Source organism: Physeter macrocephalus, chromosome 4 (assembly GCF_002837175.3).
Source record: "Physeter macrocephalus isolate SW-GA chromosome 4, ASM283717v5, whole genome shotgun sequence".
Taxonomy (NCBI): Eukaryota; Metazoa; Chordata; class Mammalia; order Artiodactyla; family Physeteridae; genus Physeter; species Physeter macrocephalus.
In genome coordinates, this window is record NC_041217.1 from 16667106 (window position 1) to 16689374 (window position 22269).

The 22269-nt window shown below is 37.0% G+C and overlaps 1 protein-coding gene across 3 annotated transcripts in view; it reads left to right on the top strand.

The window, feature by feature from the left end:
* Positions 1–22269, top strand: part of SPATA17 (spermatogenesis associated 17) — a 195377-nt gene that overhangs the window by 45841 nt on the left and 127267 nt on the right. For all 3 annotated transcript variants that reach the window (XM_028488338.2, XM_007126127.4, XM_028488339.2), the window contains one exon: positions 5555–5658. In XM_028488338.2, coding sequence (XP_028344139.1) covers positions 5555–5658 — 104 coding nt within the window. The remainder of the gene's footprint in view (positions 1–5554; positions 5659–22269) is intronic.

A 22269-nucleotide genomic window follows, 5' to 3' on the forward strand; every position in this document is an offset into this window, starting at 1 on the left:
AACTATTGTCTGACATGAGCAACTCTCTGAGGTAGGTATCATTATGATTCCAATTTGAAAGATGAGAAAATGGAATCGCAGAAAGGTATCTTGCCCAAGGTCACATAGCTAGTAAGTGACAGTGTTAGGACTTGAACCCAAGAGGTCTGGTACCCACATTCCTGTTATTTCTGGTCACGTATAGACTTGCCTTTACTTCTAGTCTTCTTCTCCTTTCTTCAAAAATCTGGATGAGAGCAACTATATGAACCCTCAACTGAGCTGTTAGGGACATTTTATTGCTTACACTCCGGTTGTCTTGGTTGCCTGACCCCATGACCCTGGTAATTCATGAGCATTCTTACTGGTAGTACATTTCACTCAGGGAATTCTAAATTTAGTAATAATTCCTTGAAAACCAAATTGAGACATCCCAATTCAGTGTCACGTGCTTCCCCTTGTAGGCAGAATTGGATGGCTTAGGATGAAAAACGTCACCTTATAAATGAATGTTTGAGCTGTGGTCTTCACATATTGCTATTGTTAGCATCTGGATTTGTCAGCTATCATAACCTCAGGTAAAACACCGTTCTTGCTACAATTTTAAATGGAGTTTTGTATAGGATGTAGCAAACGATGAAAGAGAATATGTCATTTCTTTCCTGTATGGAGTACAAGGTGCAGATCACATAGATTTTCGTGATCCAAAAGTTTGAATTTGGTTGTATTTGAACCTCTGCCATACCTGTTTTGGACCCTGAAAAATTAGTGGAAAGAAAAGAGGACTCTAACTTTGTTAAAACTTTAGAAGCCCCACCAAATAGTTACTAGGACTGCTGTTTTTCAACTGCGGATCTCTCCCTCTATAAATTAACTCTTAGAATATACGGGCCTTCAATAAACTCAACTTAATGAGGGTATATAATCTGGCACAGACTTTGGAAGTTAACAAAGGTAAACTCTCTCAGCGTTACTGATTCCTTGCAATTCCTTTGAAAAGCCTCCTTTGGGTCATCTCACACTTCTTGAATCCTAACTGGAGCAATGTCATATGAATGCAGATTTCAAGAAGTGCTAATATGTAGTATCTTGGAGATCTCTCTTGAAAAACTTGTTCCATCAGACTTTTTCCTTTCATTTTCAAAGATCTATGAGGAATGAAAAATGGTAATAATCTAAAACTTAGAGAGTTTTAAAGAACTGCAGATGTAATTAATTGTTTAATGTAGAATTTCTTTTACCCTGGAAACCTTGTCCATGTTATTGATCAATCACATGTACTTTCTCAATGGTATTCATGGGTGTCTCAACCGATCCTTTATTGTTGCAGTTATTTTAAATGAGTTAACTTGAAATTAGTGCCCCAAGACATTTTAGTTCAGATAGAAATCCTCACTTAAAGGGAAAGAAGGAGTATAATAACAAGAGGACCACTAGAGTAACGTATAAATGTGTATATATATATATATATATATATATACATAGATATATATATAACATATATAACACATATATAGGTAGGTTTTTGACATGATAATGTAGTGGCATTGAGAATGAAAACTTTGATATTACTAGTTTTAAGCACCCTATCTTTGAAAATTTAGTAAACCCACTTTTCTGTGCTCACTGTATAGTCTTCAAGAATGTTGAACATTCTAATAAGTAAAAGTATAATTATGATGTGTCCTATTTGTATGCTCTTATATACATTTAGAGCATTAATCCTGGGAAGGGTATCATCAGTGAATTTGTCTTTCATGTTTTAATTTTAATTTTAGGTGCCAAAACATTTTTTCTCTCTTTTGGTAACATTAAGGTTACTATGAATTTTGAGGAATAATAATAAACCCAATGGAGGGAAAATCTTTTCTATGAACAGATGGCTTTTGATATATCAAGGTTTTGCCATTTATTTTAGTGCTTAAAATAAACATTATTTATAAGACCACTTACATTTTGATGTTACTTAATGAGGAATATGCATCATTGATTTGACTAGCTTAAGAGGTCATTTAGAACTTGCCCGTTAACAAGCTGTAATCTGCTGAGCACGCAATGACTTTGTTTAAAATTATCTATTCAGAGCTGATCAATGACAATAATTGTTTTATACCAATCACTTCTGAAAGTTGCTAATTACTTTGAAGGACATGAATACTAGTCCGTTTTTGGAAGTCGTAACCCACTCACCTTGAAATTATCAAAAGTCATTTTGTTATCAGAAGTCATTTTGCCTCTTGAAAGTACTTTGTTTTAAAAAAATTAAGTTTATTCACTAGTACTGGGATATCAACAGGAAACATAGGCAAAATTTAAGATGTCGTTTGTTCCTATAACAGGAAGTAGGGGAGAATCTCAGCTATCTGTATCTTATATCAATTAGATATTGGTTAAACTGGGCTCCCTATAATGTAAGAAAATGGTGTCTTTTATATTAAAGAGCACTGCATAAACTCTTTCTCTTTATACAGTACATCCCTCAGATGTTTTAGTGAAAAAAGCCTGGGCTTTGGAATAAGACAGAGCTGGGTTTGTATCCTGGCTCTGTCATTTACTCTTTTACTGGTATTGCTGTGACCTTCATCAAGTTATTAACCTCAGTTTCTTCATTGTTAACATGGAGATCATGCCCTCTTCACAAGGTTACCATGAGGATTAAAGCAGTTAGCCTAATACCTGGCACATTCATGGAGTTCAGTAAATTTTAGATCCTTTACTTCACTGGATGGTGGCATCTTCACCCACTCACACGCCCAACTTCTTCCAGCTGTTTTCACTCACTCACCTCTAGCAAAGGCATTGAAAGGTTGATTATTATACTTCAGTGTGGAAGAGTTTTAATTTGTTATCTTAGCCATCCCTTAACCTGTTATGAGCTTTAATACCCAGTTGTGAATACCAGGATTTGTCTTGGAAAGGAATCGTAGCATGCTTTTGGGTAGATGTTTAAGGAGTTGATGCATTAGAAGACTGTCTGAGAGCTTAATGGTGGACTCTGAGGGTGTGGTTAGTGCTGTTTCTTTAGTCGCTCAGTGTGGAGTGGGAAGGAGCCCATGCCATCGGCCTCTGTTCGTTCCCCTCCTACTGGCACAGATTTTTCAGCCAGTTTCAGAGTTTGCCCTTTCAACTTCTTTTCTCCAAGTGGGCATCCCCAGTACTCTGCCATGACCTAATCATAAACCACCATCCTCCGTCTTTCCTTCTCAGTACTTCAGCATGCATCTTTTATGTTTTCCGACACATTTAATCTTTATTTTATTTAAAATTCAGTGGTGTTTTCATGTAATAAGTAGTCCATCCCTTAACAGTATTTGATATCCTAATATTTTCCCATGCTTCCTGAGTCACTTCTATTGCCGATGATGGATTTTCTATCAGTGGTTTTGTTTACAACTGTTCCTGTCTTTAATACAATTAATACTGTATATGGAATAAAAGTAAGCTGAAATTCATGTGAAGCCATCCAACCAGCTGTATGACCCAAGGCATTTATTTAAGCTCTCTAAGTGTCAATTTCCTCTTTTATCAAAGAAGGCTAATAATAATCTCTACCTCAGAATGATACTGTAATGATTAAATTAAATAAGTCAGGAAAATAGTCATTATTCACATGTATAATTTATATATATATACATATTACAATTGGTTATTCTTTTTCATTAGGAAAATGGTTTTTGTATCAATTCCTCCTCTTTCTTTGCCAGCCATAATACAGTTTTGGTCAAATTAGAGGGAGGTAGTTTCTAAACTGAGTATAGAACTTTAGAAAAATTAATTTTTCTTTATTTAAATAATTAAGCTCTAAATTAAGATCATTCGAAAAATATTTAGAAAGACACATTCTATAACATCGTTACACTAGCTTGTTATTCTACTTAGTTTTACTTTGCAGAATTAATTTCTCTGATTTAATTTTTCTTATAATAAGAACAGTAAGATAAGTGGTTTTGCATAACTTCAATTATTTTAGTCATTCTCATACTGGGAGGTTGACTGAAACATTTCTTCAAAGTCTTCACATTTAATATTTCAGATTGTAAAATACCTTTTAAATGGCCATATTTTACAACAGAGAAAAACAAGGGCTCATAATTCAAGTAAAATATTTTTCCTGTTTATTCTTATAGAGCCAGCATTCAAGGTTATAAAAATTTTAAACTCAGCATATTTAGTTAAAAAATCATAGGCTTTTGGGATAAAACCCAAAGGACTGAGGCTCATTCTCTTATTAATTACTTTTTCCTATGAAAAAATAAATTTTGAAGACGTGTGTTCCTAGCCTAGCTAACTTTGCAAAACATTGGAAGGACTTCATATCCAAAAAAAGAATCGTTCATAGTATGTGAATAATTCATAAATATATGGAAACTGCTGGAAAATTTTAGAGAATGAAGTTAAGTCTTTATGCAAGGCTAAGTTAACATTTTTTGTCAATTTTTTCTATGTCTTCTTCTTCTACTCCTTTAAAGAAGTTGAGGTGTTTTTGGTTTTCCACAAAATTAGGATCTATACATTATAATTTTTGTTTTGAGTTTTTCTAATAGAGGTTGTATTAGCAAAAATAGAGCTTAAAGAGATTGATTCTTCTTATGATTACTGGGGCTTTTAAGGCATCTAGTAGCCCACTTAAATATGTTTTCTTAGACACCAACACTCCTCTCATCTCAAAAAAAAAAAAGATACTTTCAACAGAAATATTTGTTCATTGAACATTGCAGTTCACTTTGTTCGCAGTTCTATATTGCAATGGTTTAGAGAATGGGCCCCCTGAGTCCTAATTTGATTCCTGAATCCATCACTAATAGCTGAATAATTACGGGAAAATTGAATAACTTCTCTTTTCAGCAGTTTTCTCATCTGTAACTATCTCATAGAAATGTTCTAATGGTTAAATGCGTACATACAAACAAAACCCTTAGAATAATGCCTCACTCATAATAAGAGCTCAATAAATGTTACCTACTGTTATTATTAAAGAAGTATTAAAATGTCATGATGAAGGTACAAGACAACATTTTGTTTAAAGATTTTGATAGCACTGATTTAAAAAAGCCCATTAAAGGGAGTTCCTTAGCAGTCCAGTGGTTAGGACTCGGTGGTTTCTCTGCCATGGCCCCGGGTTCAATCCCTGGTCAGGGAACTAAGATCCTGTAAGCCGCATGGTGTGGCCAAAAAAGAAGTCCATTAAAAACATTGATTTCAATGAGATGAAATACAATCTTCAAGCCTGTTGGTTATGAAAAACAAAAAATCTGTTTGGTCAGGAAGTGGAAGAGGTAGGAATTGGTAAAGCAAAGTTTTGATCTTTCAGTAGTTAATTTCACATTTAGTATTTGTAAAACAATGATAAATGTTACAAAAAATTATAGTAACCTAGAGTATGTTTTTGTCTTTATAATATTTTATAAGAAATCTATGAGTACAACCTATATTTGTAACTGTTATATTAGCGGAAAAGCCTAAGACTTTATTCGATAGGAGTCATCATCCATCATTACCTTGATTTTGAAGAATTATTAATGTTTTCACTAAAAATGTTCACTGGCATATTTCATCTTTTTATTTAATTCAATAGATTCAGAGGCGATGGCGAGGCTATAAGATTCGGAAGTACTGCTTTAATTATTTTTATTTGAAGGAGTACCTGAAAGCTGTTTCAGAGACCAATGATGCAGTTAGGTGAGTAGTAGAATCACTGGCCTACTTGTCACAGTTTTAGAAAGGTTACTTCATAGATGTTGATCATTATCAGACTTAGGAATACTTTCTAAAACTAAGTGATACTTTAGGCAGAAATTTATTGATAAGATAGAGATATGTGATTCTCTTTAACAATTTGAGGCTGTTGTATTTTTAAATATCTTGTACTCTTGACTGTAAATTAGATTATTCATGTGTGTAGTAGGCCTACCTTGACACTATGCAAATAGCTTAGTTTCAGTACAATTGCCTCATTTTGAGATGGATTTATCTGTAAAAGGATTACATAGATGAAGGCTTAAGTATGACAATCCTCAGAACATGTTCATCGGCAAGAACTTGCCTCTCAAAGAAGAAAACCTTATGGAACACATTAAAATGGACGGCTTTACTGTCGGTTTTTATTTCTGTAAACACATAGAAAGATAACCCCTGGATTTAGGCCTTAGGGCGATGTCTTCTGTAGATTTAAAGTTATTGCAGCACTATTCATGCAGCTTTACCAAAGCTCTATGTACTAAGTTTTCATATTACTTCAAAAATAGCTAGTCTTCTCCTCTTGTAATATTGCCCCATTCCAATAACATATAAGCGACGTATGATTATAATAGATTTCAATAAAAAGGAAATAGTGACGAATCATAGTTGACATTTACATAAGTTTTACTTTCAGTTTTCACATACATTATCTCATTTTACCCTTAACGTTTTTTGAACTAGAGAGAACAATCGACATTAAGTTGTTAAGACAAAGGTGTTGTCTGAGACCCTAAAATTATATATATATCATAAGAAATGTCTAAAAACTAACTTCGCCACTTTTAACTTTCTCGCATATGTTGTGTGTATAAAAGAGTCTGCTCTTTGGAGATTGAGTATGGGGAATTTGTAAAGTTGATTTCTTTGGAAATAGCAGTGAAGATTTGGGGAAGCTGGAATAGGATTTAGTTAATGAGAAAAGCTGGAAAACTCAGAAACATGTGGGCCACAGGGGCAGCTATTTAATTTCTTCCTAAGAAATCCAAAGTTCTCTTGATGGGCTGGCTATCTGTAAATGGCAGACTTGAGCTTGTCAGGAGGACAGAGCTGGTGGAAGATGCAAGAGGGAGAATTTGAGCAGGACTGGGCCTAGGGTGAGGCAGGGGAGACTCTTAAGGCACAGAAGTTAAGGAGGCGCTCACGGTCAGGGTCATGCAGGTGCCGACCCTGCACTTTCCCAGCCTTGAGAGTGTCTCCTTAAATTTTACATTTTGGAGGCCTCCCTTGCTTCATCCAAGTCCTATGCCTGAATAGGAGAAGGTTCTCAGAGAGACAAACATGTGGAAGGTGGTTTTAGAAAGGCCTGTTTCTTCTATTCAACAGATATTTCCATTTATCCTTGTTTTGTTCCTGATTTTACTGGGAATATGTCTAGCCACTAGAGAGGCTGGTGCATCTGTGCTGACAATTTGGTTTAGCCTGGTATTCTTTATCATATTACGGACTTATTCTTTTTACTTCTACCTCTCTTAGAGGTCATATTTTTTTCAGGTGTATATTCTCCATCAGTGATTAATTTCCTAATTGTTTGCCCCCTCTTTGTTCTTGTATTTATTCCTAGACTGTTTGTAGTTCCTTTGCTATTATTATCATTGTTGTTATTTTTATCTTGGAATGGGGTATTGTAAAAAGACAGTGTTGGGGAAGGGCTAGGGCTGTGCTCTGGGGGTGGTAGGAACATGGTGCATGGAACATGATGGAAGGATTGGCTAGGGATAAATCCAGCAGGGACCATAACATACCAGGGCATTTTAGACCGTATTAAAGCTTGGAATGGACTTCCTTGTTAAGGAGAGCAGCGACATGATTACACCTATGTTTTGGCATGCATGTTCAATTGCATTTTTCATAATAGTTATATTTAAATAGTCAGGTACATTTAAAAAATATCTATTAGGGTATTAATTTTGCTGAAATAAAGTATTTTCTTCTTTCTCATGGAAGAATATGCAACAGATTTGTTTGGATTGTTTCTTCATGTTTCTTTATCCTGTTTTCCATTGAAAATCATTGGAATCAGGACTCTAGTTACCTTTTCCTTCATAACAAATTCCACCCAAAGCAGCTTAAAACAATACACACTTATTATCTCATCATTTTATCTATCAGGAATATCTGGGAAGGCTTTGCTCTGTGCCTGGGCCAAGGTCTCTCATGAGGTTGCCATCTGGCTCTCGGCCAGAGCTGCCGTCTCATATGGAGACTCGAGTGGGGGAAGATCCACTTCTAAGCTCACTCACATCGGCCTCAATTCCTCCGGCCATTGGCCACTGGCATACCTCAGTTTCTTGCCACGTGGACCTCTCCATAGGACAGCTTATAACGTGGAAATTGGCTTCCCTCAGAGCAACTGAACCAGAGAACAGGAGAAAACATCCAAGATGGAAGCCATATCCGCATCCTAATATCAGAAGTGACATCTTATCACTTCTGCTGTATCCTGTTCATTTAAAGCAAGAGACTAGGTTCATCCCACACTCAAAGGGGAGGATCACACAGGGGATGACTTCTGGAGTGGGGAGCGTTGGGGGCCACCTTAGAGGATACTTTCCATGTACAGTGACTTGCATATAGTATTTGTTCGATAAGCATGTTGATTTTCAGCATTTGCCTAGGACAAAAGTTACTTTGCATTAACTTAAGGCAATTTTTTTTAACATCTTTATTGGAGTATAATTGCTTTACAATGGTGTGTTAGTTTCTGCTTTATAACAAAGTGAATCAGCTATACATGTACATATATCCCCATATCTCCTCCCGCTTGCGTCTCCCTCCCACCCTCCGTATCCCACCCCTCTAGGTGGTCACAAAGCACCGAACTGATCTCCCTGTGCTATGCGGCTGCTTCCCACTAGCTATCTGTTTTACATTTGGTAGTATTTATAAGCCCATGCCACTCTCTTACTTCGTCCCAGCTTACCCTTCCCCCTTCCCCATGTCCTCAAAAAAACAACAAAAAAATGGTTCTGAAGAACCTAGGGGCAGGACAGGCATAAAGACGCAGATGTAGAGAAAGGCAATATTTTTATGTGATGTCTTTTCTAGATTATGTTTCAAACTTTAATATTGTGTCAAAGCAATTATGATGTATCCTAATGACTTCTACCAGCAAGCATTAAAATGTATAGTTTCTGTATTTCAAAGAACATATGAAAGATCTAGTGCATTCCGCTGTCTTTGGACAGGATAAAATCATTTACAGAAAATAAATTAGTAAAATATATTTTATATCAGAATACGTTTTGCACTTGAATTGTGTTGCACAATTCAAGGCCAGACAACACTGGCTTAACTTTAGCTTATCTGCTCTTTCATTAATAGAAATAGTTTATCTATTCTACAGTTAATAGTAAAAAACTACATATATATATATATACACACACACACACAAGAATATATTCTTTAACCAAGAATGGACTTATCACAAAGATAAATGGAATTGATTAATTTAAGGCTGAGTTTGCATTTGGTAGACAAGTTTCTGTGTAATATCTAGCTTGATATGCAAAAATTGCCCCAGGTTATGAATGAGAAAATTATATAATGAAATTAAAAATTAGCTACAGAGTTACAGATTAGTAGCTTTAATAAAACATTATTAGCTTGAAGTGCAGAAAACTGACTTTTTTTTTGGACAGAAATTCAAGCTAAAAGTAATATATTCCCCCAAGTTCAATGCTTCAGTGTAGTTGTTGGTTGTTAATAGGACATAACAATAGGTCTGTTTTGAGTGTAAATTTGTCATTCATCAAAGCAAATTAGTTTTTCAGCATGTTAATTTTGTGTAGCCCTGGTTTGGCTAGAAAGATTTTTATGGGTATAATTCTTTACCTATCTTTACATACATCAGCAAAGTTTTTTTTAAAGGATATATTTGTTTATTTTGTTTTTTCTGTAACAGCTTTATTGAGATGTAATTCACATACCATACAGTTTATCCATTTAAAATGTACAATTCTGTGGAGGTTAGCATCGATAGATTCACAAAGTTGTACAACCATCGCCACAATCAATTTAAAACATTTTCATCATCATAAAAAGAAATCCTATACCCTTTCCAGTCACTCCCCCCCGCCTACCATTCTTCCCATTCCTGCCCAGTCCTAGACAACCCCTAATCTACTTTCTGTCTCTGTAGATTTGCCTATTCTGGACGTTGCAAATAAATTGAATCTTATAATATGTGGTCTTTTGCGACCGATTTCTTTCCCCTAGCCCGACGTTTTCAAGGTTTATCCATTTTTGTAGCATATATTAGTACTATATTCCTTTTTCCTACCAATTAATATTCCATTTTATGGATAAGCCACATGTTATTTATCCATGTACCAGTTGATGAACATTTGAGTTGTTTCTGCTTTTTGACTACTATGAATGATGGTGCTATGAACACTCATGGACAAGTTTTTGTGTGGCCATATGTTTTTATTTCTCTTGGTTACACCATGAAAGCTTTAAGCTAACAAATTCAAGAATGAGTGGTCAAGAACACTAACTTTGGACTCAGATCAACGTGGATTAAAATTATGGTTCTGCCACTCTCTAGTTCTGTAACCTTGAACTAGTTACTTAATCTTACAGAAATTAGGGTTCTTCATCTGTACATTTTGGAGCAGCAATATTTACTTTGCAGAATTTTTGTGAGGCATGCAGTATAGGAAACATTGAGCATATAATTGACATTCTTCAAATAGCAGCTATTATTATCAAGGACAAGATAGAGAAAAAGGGAGCCAATATTTGTAAATATATACCTCCCTATGATATTACAGAATTAGCATTCAGTTTTTTATGAGGCTATTTTTAATTCAAAGTAAGCAAACAAATATAAAATTTCAGAAATTAGGTTGTATATATATATATATATATATGTTTTTAGTTTATAGAAGCATGAATTGCCAAGTACAATATAAGTCGTCAGTATTTTGTGACATTAAACCATGTCTAAAAACTGTCTTTCAGAGAGCTCGAAGGAAAAGCAAAGAATAGAACATAGTACAAAGTTGGGAAAGAGACAATCAATGAAAACACAAACTTAGTTTTCTTTTTAAATTTAGAATTCTTTTACCATTTTATGGTAAAGAAGAATATATATCAACATAACACATGCCTATTGTTAAATATATTACCTATTAACAAATGTTTTATATTAGATAAAAGAATCGCCTTACCACATTATTTTACCCAGTCCCTAATGGTTACCACTTTCTTCTCTTAGCTATTTCTTCTTCTTCTTTTATTTTTTTTATAAATGTATTTATTTATTTATTTTTGGCTGCGTTGGGCCTTCGTTGCTGCGTGTGGGCTTTCTCTAGCTGCGGCGAGCAGCGCTACTCTTCGTTGTGGCGCGCGGGCTTCTCATTGCAGTTACTTATTCTCTTGTTGCGGAGCACGGGCTCTAGGCGCGTGGGCTTCAGTAGTTGAGGCACGTGAGCTCAGTAGTTGTGGCTCACGGGCTGTAGAGAGCAGGCTCAGTGGTTGTGATGCACGGGCTTAGTTGCTTTGCAGCATGTGGGATCTTCCCGGACCAGGGCTCGAACCTGTGTCCTCTGCATTGGCAGGCGGATTCTCAACCACTGCGCCACCAGGGAAGCCCCGCTATTTCTTCTTGTACTCACTGAATGTTTCTAAACAATATGCTGATCTGATGTTGTCTGATTTTACACCTCAGATCTTTTAAATTAGTTGTATGTAATATGGTAGAGGAGGATTTAACTCTCTTATACTTCTCACCTCCACTTGTATCTCTTTTTAGATGAATCTATATCAGTATTTACAATTTCGTGATTATGGAAGTAGGGTTCTTTACAAAAGTAATTAATGTAGGATGAGTATATTTACTTTATTCCTTTTTTGGTTAATTTCTATCTTCCTTATTTTTTCCTCTTGTCTTATATGCAAATTATATATGCCATTAATTATTTTCCAGTTATTCTACCTTAGTAGGAAATCCAGTTAAGTCCCCCTTTCCTCTGGAGCATGCCCTCTTTGGCCTCCTCTTTGTCCTGCTCCAAACAGACTGCATTTTCTCTAGACACAATAAAGATTTCTTCTTGAGAAGACATTTCTTAACTTCCTTTCTCCTGGGCTGGACTCACTATTCTGTAGATCTGTGTTACCTTTTCACGCTTTATTTCCTTGTTTTTCCTGGAGCAACTGCTATAATAATGATCATGGAAGGCAATTTTTGGAGTCTTTGCTTGTTTTAAATGTGTCTTATTCTATCCTGAAATTTGATTAGTAGCTTGGCTGCATATAACATTCTAGGTTGCAAATTATTTTTCCTTAGAATTCTGAAGCAGTTGCTCCCTTATTTTTAACATTCAGAATTGCTAAATACTCACTATTCTGTTTCTCCTCTCTTTGAAAGTGATCTATTTTTTTTCCTTTTTCAATGTGTGTTAGTTCAAGTTCACCAAGAAACAGATGCTAAGATGGAATTAGATGTGCAAGAAGTTTATTGGGGGGAAGAAGCAGGATGAGTTGGGGAAAACCTTCAGTCTGTAGCACAAGTCTGACACCTATGAAGAGAGAGAAGGAAGAAAAATTGGGGAAAGACTGGGATTGCAGCACGTTTTCAAGCAAGGCTGATGGCTTGTCCTCAAGCCAAAGTTACCCTTTGGAGGAGTCTGCTGTCTTGCCAGAATGATCCTGCCTTAGTACCCCATCATTCTCAATCATTGGCTGGAAGTGACCTGGAGAAGGTGTGACCTTGGTATGAACATGTTGGAGGATCCAGTGGTACATTTGTAGGTCATTAAAGGATGTTTTGAATTTTTTCCCTGACGTTTTTGAAATTTCTCAGTTTTATGACTTCTGTGACTTTTATTCGCTTCCATTGTTCTGAGCATCAGTGGATACTTTAGTTCTCCAGTATTTTCTTATATTATTTCTCTGATAATTTCCCTGTTTCTATTTTCTTTCATTCTTTGTTCTTTTCTTGGCTGGATGATGGACCTCCAGAAGTTACGTGGGGAGTTTCTTATACTTTTCTGCCCCTTTCTTTACCCTGGGCCTTTATCCTCCCATTCTACTTTTGTGAGAGACTTCCTTCCTACCCTTCTACTGAAATTTTTATTTTAGCAATAATTTTTAACTTTCATGAAATATTTCTACTGTTATGATCATTTCTTTTTTGTAGCCTTCTGTTCTTATTAATAAAATATCTCATATTTCTCTAAAATACTGGAGCAGAAAGGGTCTTGGCAGGAAGCAGAATCCACCTCAGGATTTATTCCTCAAATAAAGAGAGTTAAATGAAAGGGTAATTGCAGAGATGTGCACAGGGTTAAGGGCTCAGCAAGAGAGGTTTTGGCATCCAGAGACCAGCAACAGTGCGATGTTGCTACTACTAGGGTAGAAGAGTTAAGGGGAAGGAATAGCATTAATGGCTATAGTGAGGACCAAGGAGAAGTGAGAGCCCCCGAGCCCTGGCCGTGACCTATACTTGTAGAGGCATTCAGTTATTGCCAGAGGTGTGTGGCATCAAAGAAGAGAGAGGAATGCGGAGGAAATACCCCCAACTTCTTCCTCCTGAATGCTAGTGTTCTGTTAGGCTAAACCCATCTGTAAAACCATTTGTACGGCTTGATCCCAGTGCAGGTGTGTAGAATGGATTGGAGGTGTGGCAAATGAAAAATAATCAGCACTGATAATAATTCAAGTTCAGAGGATAACTTTTATTTAGTCTCTGTGATACCAATTTCCTCCAGGGTGGGTTTTTTGTGTTTTTTTTTTTTTCAATTGGTTATTATTATCTTCCCTTTTAAGTTGGAGCCTTTCCTCACGCAGCTGGTGATCTTCAGCTGTTTGTTTACACGTGCACATGAGGAACTGAAGTGCCAGTTTGGGTGTGTACGTACATAAGCAGGTTTTGTTGATTGGCAGGCTTTGGTTGCTTTTAAAGTGGTTGGACAAGGGAGTTGACCCCTTTCACTGGGGGGATGCCCAAATGCCAGTACGTGGAAGTCTTCCTTACAGGCTATTTAGTTTCTCCAAAGAAGAAATTTCTGATACTCTGTTGAGGGAGAAGATGCTGTAGCTGCATTTGGGTGAATGGTGAAAGAAGGGACTTGTGCTTCACACCTACAGATTTCCACTCTGAGTCCTATTCCTTTTCTCCCAGTTCCTTCAGAGAACTCACCTTTGATCCCTCACCTAAGTGATAAAAACCTGGATGCCGCCATTCTCTGCACGTATGTGTTAAAGAAACACACAAAAGTGTGTGGCCATTGTAGCTGTGTAGCCCAAGGTAAATTGCTAAATTGTGGCAGAACTGAGATGGGATTCTAGATCTTATGACCTCATAAATGGTGCTCTTTCCAGTATATTATACTATTTTAATACTATTTTAATTCATTTCAAAATGAATGAAATGGTAGAAAGATCATAGGAAATAAAAATTTCTCAGTTGGACTATGTTTGATGCATAGTGTTAAATTCTGGACGTCACTATTTATGATGAATATTGACTCAAAAATCTGCATCCAACAGAAAACGACCAGGAATTTATGGGACTTAGAAATCATAAAGCGTTGGAATTCTGAGACTGGAAAACAGCAGCCTAAATGAAGGCATGATGCCAGTCTTCAAATTTTAAAGAACTGTCATGCACTACATTTATAAAACGGGAAAAAATTAAGGCAAATGGGTAGATTTGCGTTCAACATGAAAAATATATTTCCAATAATTCAGTACCACTCCGTGATAGGCTGACTTGTGAGCTACAAAATATTCCAACAGAAGGATTCATCTCAAGTGTCAGGTAGACCTTTGTGTAGAAAGAATTTCTGCATTTGATGACAAGCTGGGAGATTTCCAATTCTCTTTAAATCAGAGATCATTTGCTTCATATGGTAATAAATATATTTAAAAGAAAACAAATCTATATATTTATTTGCCACAAAACTCAAAAGCACTTTGAATTCCATAAAGGTGCTAGGAAAATTTAAAGAAGACTAATCTTATAAGGAATAAGGAATATTCTATATTCCTTATACATATTCCATAAGTATATGGTATTAAAGTATCATTTACCATGACCAAGACAGATATGATAATACGTGTAAATATTTTATATATACATATTATAATTATGTATTTAAAAATCTAATCTAGGGCTTCCCTGGTGGCGCAGTGGTTGCGCGTCCGCCTGCCGATGCAGGGGAACCGGGTCCGCGCCCCGGTCTGGGAGGATCCCACATGCCGCGGAGCGGCTGGGCCCGTGAGCCGTGGCCGCTGGGCCTGCGCGTCCGGAGCCCGTGCCCCGCAACGGGAGAGGCCACAACAGAGGGAGGCCCGCGTGCCACAAAAAAAAAAAAAATAAATAAAAATAAAAATCTAATCTAAAGTTAAAAGTGCTCTAAATTTAACTATTATGAAATTTAAAAACAATTTGTAATACTAAAAGATATATTTGAAATCCCTTGTATATACTCCTGATGCATAAAGGTTGTTTTATATTCCCATAGTTAGAAAAGGTTATCTCAGAGTGGCAACACCCCGACAAATCACTGGTATTGGAGAAGGATGACTAATGTATTTATCATTAATATGACCATTATTACAATTTTAATATTATATTTAAGAGGCCTTGTATTCATCGACATGCTTATTACCAGAATGCCAAATTGGAGAAGTCAAAGTCTATTAACTGCATTTTCAGCTCTTTCTGATCTGGATAGGGCTGATGAACAACACATTTATGAAAACAACCTCCAGTCCTTCTAAGAGCCCTAGGCAGCTCTCCCATATTGGCATGAACTGGGCTGCATGCTTGGTCTCCTTGGTTATTCTGGAATCCATATACCCATGTGCTTAACTGAGCATATTAAACTCTGACTTTCTGTCCTTTGTCCTTTGCTATTATTTTTGTGTGAACAACTTCCAGTTCAACTATGAGAAATTCTCTTAGGTCTTAAAATTTACAGTTCCTCTCTCAATATTTCCTGTTAAACTGTCAGTGTTTATTCCCAGTGACGACAGTCGCAATCCAGAACTAACAGCCTGCTGTTTCCAAATACTTATTTCAATATTTGTGTTAAATGCTGTCTTTGTAATCTGCTAATTTGCATTTGTTTTCAAGGATAAAGCCAAAAAACAAAACCTTGAGTCATTTTTATAAATATGCATCTAGTTTTTAGGAAACTGAATTCAAAAGATTTGAGCATAGTCTCTCATCCTTATAATGGTTATCTGGGAGACTCAGTATGGCCACCCTTATTGTCCTTAAGTAATCTTGCTCTGGCAGGAAATCGTGCAGAGTCAACAAATGCATCAGGCTGATGACAAAACTGAAGAACATTGAGATTGCTTAACATTCTGCATCAGGGAAGCACAGCACTAGATTTCTACTTCCTTGGAGTTGAAGACTTTTTAACACATAAAGCTTGCTAGGCAGCACATTTCCAATGGTGCTTTAATTAACAAAGAAATAGAAACATGAAGGAAATCAGCATGTCCTTTCAGACTGGTAGCATGCGCAGCCCCGCAAAAGCAAAGCTGGAGCTACTAGAGTGAAAAAATCAGTAAGTAGTGTTGGTATTTGCCTCCCTTTTTCTGTCACATGTAGATTCTCCAGAACTTTCATCAACTTTATTTTAAAGTCAGAATTAATATTAAGTGGGAAAATACTGATGGAAACACTAAGAATCTGGAGTATATCTACTCCATCAATATTCAACACATGCTTGATAATAATAGCTTCCTCTTTAGACACAGGTACAGCGTGGACAAAAATCATAACTGAGTAGTTGCTTACATGGTGCAAACATAAACAAAAGAAATACTTTATACAGATTTATCAAAGATTTCTGGCTGTTCGTATATCATATCTATGTGTTTTTAGTAAATAACAATAAGAGAAAGATCAGTATGTAGTAATCAGAAAACTAATAATTAATTAAAAAGCTAAAATTTTATATGGACAAATTTACACATTGTAAACAATGACCAGCTCAGTAAATAGATTGCAGTCACAGTAAATCATGTTTACTAAGCACCTGTTGTTCATGTGAGGTTTTATATGTTATCTATCACACAGATCCCCTTTGGAGATATATGTTATTGTATATTAAACATGAAAAACTAAAATCAGGGTTTCAGTAACTTGGGTAAGTTCACACACCTAAGTAGTGGTGGATCTGGAGATTTGAACTCAGTCTTCCTTTTTTTAAATCAAAATGCACTGCGTCTTTGTACTTTTGAATTATTGCAAGTTGTATCAGTTATATTTCAACTGTGACATATAGCATAACGAGGCTCACTTAAAACCCATTCTGAATTTCTTATAAATCGCCGCCTTTGCTGTTGGGCCTAGAAAACTAAACACTCACTTTATTAGACTTCCTTGCAGTGGAGGTACCATGTGACTTGGTCAGGGCCAATGAAGTAAAGTATTAAAAATAACCACTTAAAATGGGAATTTGACTATTGGAGGCCATTTGATGTCAGATTAGAAAACATTAGTATGTAGTATAAAAGATTTTTTCAGATCCCATCTACTCTACCATGTGATACAAATCATTAGCAATCGAGTCTTTGACACTAATTGAAATAGTAGGTACATTTCAGAATATTGGTGTATGTGCCCCCTCTGTGCCTCTTTCAGCAAATTCCTATGAAAAAAATAGGTAAACTTGGACTAATAGTAGCCAACCTACAAGCAGAGATGGAAGGTAATACTGCTTTGCTAAGGGAAGTGCTCTCTGTGTACAGTCTGTATTTGATGAGAATTTTATAATTTGGAAACTTGTGGTATTGAAAAACCCAATTGCTTCTATACCTCAGGCTGAAGTGTTTATAAGCAGTGGCTAGGAAGTTTAGGGCCTTAGCTGGAGACAAACCCAGGCCTTGGCAGGTATGTGAGCCCACGACAAAGATCAGATTGGGGGTGTTATCTTGTCTGATAATGGCTAACATTCAGACCAACCATCCTCATGATGACATCTAAGCATCAAAGAACTATCAACATGGTAAACAATTTACTGGCCAAAATATAGTCGAAGATGAGAACTCAGAGATGTAAGTCTACACTCAAAGCTGCTCTTGCCTTAAAGGCATCTGCCTATTTGAAAGAACATCTACCTGACTGCAAAAGAACTGTGCTTTTGGCAGTCTTGCAGGATCAGGAGGAAACCAAATTCTAAGTCAGAGCCACCAAGAGTAGGAATTCTGCTTAACTTCCCCCTGTTCTTTCATCCAGAATCCCCAAAAGCTATAACCCTAAAATAAGTAAGTAACAATGGAAATAAACTAGCAAGATTTGAAGTCAGACTGTCATTTATCTGAGTGATTCAGGGAACCTCAAGTCTTGCACTCGAACTTAGGAGCTCCTAGACTAATAGTGTCCCAGGAACCTGACAGAAGCCTATGAAGAGCCTCTCAGAGAGAAGATGCCATAATTCTAGGCCTAAAATTATTCTTACAAATCATTTTTCAAATGCAACATCATGCACAGTGAAAGTACCAGGGATTTAGGAAAGCAAGACACCATGAGTGGGAAGCAGCAAAACAAACAAAAAAAGATAGTGGAAACAGAATCACAAAGCCTTAATATATCAGAATTACCAGGACCAGACTATAAACCAGCCAAACTAAATGTTTAAAGAATAAAATCCAAGCTAGAAAAATTTGGCAGTTTAGCGAACTGCCATCTTCCCGCACAAATCTATTGTTTTGGCTGACTGGAAGCCCTGGGTGTTGAAAGATTGAGTAGCGGAGCATAGAAGCTGGTGTCTAAGACCGTATGTCCCTAGGCTTGAAAACTATGTCTAGATAAGATCCTTGATTGTGGTTACTTGCTCATGGAACTGACCCGAAGTGAAAAACCCAAACCCCTACTATACTGACAAGGGTATTTGTTGTGAAAGAAATCCCAGCCTGGCCAGCTGCAGCATAGCTACCCTCAGGCAATCATCAGGCTCCTGAATTTGCACAGAAAGATCATCCCGTCCAAGGCCCATCTCATATGTGGTCGTGGAAGAGGACGGACCAGGAATACTCTGTTTGTCTCCCCAAGAAACCACCTCGAACAGGAGCTGTGTAGCATATTTGATATTCGCTATGGACCAGCCACTGCTGTTTCTTTCCCATTTTTTTCCCTAATGGGGAGTTTCTATTGGGTTTATTTCATTCCTCCTCCACCACTGAGTGCTGGCTGTGTTGTAAGTAGGTAATTTTAATCTGAAGACTTATTAACTAATAAAAGACGAGTAACTTTAACAGAGGTAAAATAGCACTCTAAAGGATATGGAAATAGTAAATATCGAGAGAAGTTACCACCTCTAGGCCTAAAGAAGAGTACTGAAAAGAGAAAAGTTTTTGTTTTTTTGTATGTCTGCACCATGTGGCTTGCGGGATCTTAATTCCCTGACCAGGGATCGAACCTTCACCCCCTGCAGTGGAAGCAGAGTCTTAACCACTGGACTGTCAGGGAAGTCCCCGAAGGAAAGTTTTTGGAAGAGCCTCTCCGCACCCGTTAATGATGAGACTCAGACCTCGTTGGCGAGGATGTGGCAGCAGCCTACTGGATTGTGGAGTTTTCTGAGATGTCACGGACCAGAGCTGTTTTGCAGCCAGGGTGCCAGCCGAGATGAGCAGGAAGCTGCCCACCGGGGTGCTGGTGGACAGGGACAGATAACTTACCTGTTGGGGTGACAGCAAAGCTCACTAGAGGTTGGCAACCACTGGATCCCCTGTATATAGCTGACAGCCATGCCATGGAGACAATGAAGCAGGCGTATTGGAACCAGGAAGAGAAACTCCTGCCTCTGCTTTTCCTTGAAATAGCCCTCCAGTACCCTCTATTTTCAGACTAATGCTGTGCTAGCCAGCAAAGGGAAAATGTTTATGGGTCCAGAGCCAATTTTACAAAACAAGCAAAGAATTGTCGACTTCAAGCTGAGAGGCAAAAAATCGATAACTGACAAATGTTGACTTTGCAATGAGGTGGCCTGTGGAAAATTCCATAGATTTGATCACTCCAACATTTGCACTCCAACATTGGCAACTTAACTTCTGTTATTGTTTAGGGTTTTCTAAACTTCTCTCAGCTGAGAGTGGAAAGATGACTTAGTTCTGGGTGATGAGATAGGCTAGTTCTCCTTCCATTTTTTTCCCTTTTGCCTGGAATGTGCACAAAATGACTGAGGCTGCAACACCCATCTTAGCACTGATAGGAAACGGCTACGATGATCACACATCAACATAATTAAATGTATATATATTTATATATAGCTTTAAAATGTGTGTATTATAAAAGAACACTCTGGGTGAGAGTCACTGAGTCTATGTAAGAGTATAAGTGTTACTAAAAAGACATTTATATCTAGACTTACAAAATGCATTTATATAAATGAATATGCTTTGAATTGTGAGTTTACCACTGTTTATTTTACATGGAATCACACTCAGATGTATCATGATATATAACAACTTTTTATTCCTGTAACTTTAATATTCTCTATGAATTCTTTGACTCCATTCCATCCTTCCAGCATTTGGATGGCAGAGGGCAAGACACTAAATATTTGTCCAATTTGGCCCAATAGAGTAATTTAAAGAATCTTTTAATATGTCAGTTTTTCATAATTCCTTGAGTTCCCCCTTGTCTTCTCCAACATGTTTTATGGATGTATAAGGGGCTTGCGTTACCTTGTGGCCCTAGGGGTTAAGAGGGAGCCCTGACTTATATTTAGGTAAAAAAAAAGTGGCTGGTGTCTGCAGCTCTGTGGTTATCAGTCTTGTCACTAGGAGTTCTGCTGGCATCTGCAGCTGAAACCGCCATGTGATGTAACCAGTTGCAGCTTGATTTGGGTCTGGTGGTTTTGCTTAGCTGACCAGACCCTGCATCATCTCTTTCTGTCTCTGTCAGTCTCTCTGAGATCTTCCATATGCTTCAAATGATGCCTTGGCCAAGGCTAGCCACCCTGCAGACTGATTCAAGGTCGTCTGTATTTTTGCCATTGTGGTCCTCGTGACTTGATCCCTAGCTCTCAACGTAGATCTTGCTTGTCCCTAAAATGATATCATGAACTTCCTGGTCCTCGTATGCAATATAGGAGCCAAGGAAGACTTACCAGTGCTAAGCAAACCCTTCCTACCTGACCACACTATTTGATCCTCTTTGCTGGCCTGGAGCCATCCCATATTGTCTTGGGCTGCCTTGCACAAGCGGGATCCTCCCAGCATCCCAAACAGGAGGTAGGAAAACAATACTTGTTTTTTGGCATCCCTCTCAATCTACCAAACCTTCCTCTCTGCCTCCAAGACTTTGGCCTGGAGTTCAGTGGTCAGGGCATAGGTCACTGCATTGTGACCTCTCTCCTACAGGCCCTTATTCCTTCCGCAGTCCCCCGGGGTTGGAAGGGACAGACTTGCCACTCTTCCTTCTTCCAGCCTTCCCCGCAGCTCATTTTTTCCTCTTTCTAAGGTGGGACCTGCTCTCCGGGTGGGCTGGGTTATCCTCTAATCAGATTAAACATCCCTCCTCATGAAGGAAACAAGAGAGCGGGAAGTATTCTGTCACTACAAGTAAAATCTATGTCAATAGGTATAAATTTGTGTCAAAATGTCCAATGCCTATTGTGTGTGTGTATGTATATGATACTTATACCATAATTTCTTTAGGAAAATCTTTTCTGTATTGATGGACATACTAGAACATTCCTCTGCTTATTTCTTTTTGCATTTGTACTGTTATCTTTTTTCTGCATAGTTCTATAAGGCTTTTACATAAAAGTTTAAACATATTTTATAGTTCGATGCGTATTAGCTTATTCTCCATTAAAAAAGTCAATTTATACTTCTACCATCAACGCATAGGAGTTTCTGTTTCCTTTGCCAATACTGGATTTTGACTTTTATCACTGCCAATTTAATAAAGTGAACAATTCCATCTAAATTGTATCTAATTTTATTTTTAGGAATTTGAATATCTTATATTGGCCATTTGTATTCTTTAACGACTTGCCTAGTTCAGTTTGCCTATTTCATTTTATTTTAATTATTATTCATATGGATTTGTAAAAAATCCTTGTGTATGCTAGGGAAACAAACCCTTTGGCATCAGTGATGCAATTATCTGCCCTTGTTTGCTATAGTCTTTCCAACATATTTACGGAGATTTTGAAATATGCTGACCTTTCCATTTTTTCTGGTTATATTTTTCAGTAACTTCTTTTTTGATTTCTTCTTTGCATGACTTTAAAAATAGTCGTCCATATTTCTTTTGATATTTTAGGGTTTCTTTTGTAACTTTTAATATTGAAACCATCTGGAATCTATTTGATATAAGCAGTAAATTTGAAATCCAGCTTAAGATTTTTTTAAATGGCTAACAAGTTATTCCAATAGCATTTATTCAATAATTCACTTATCTCTCCCTGTTAAGTGCCATCTTACCACATAGTAAGAGTCTTCACATGTACTTGGGCCTATTTCTTGACTATTGATGCCATCTGATTTCTCTCTCTCTTTGTAATCCTGTATAGTATTTATTGCATGGCTTAAGTAGCTATAAATTACTTTTATTTTTCAGCTGTGGCTGAAAAA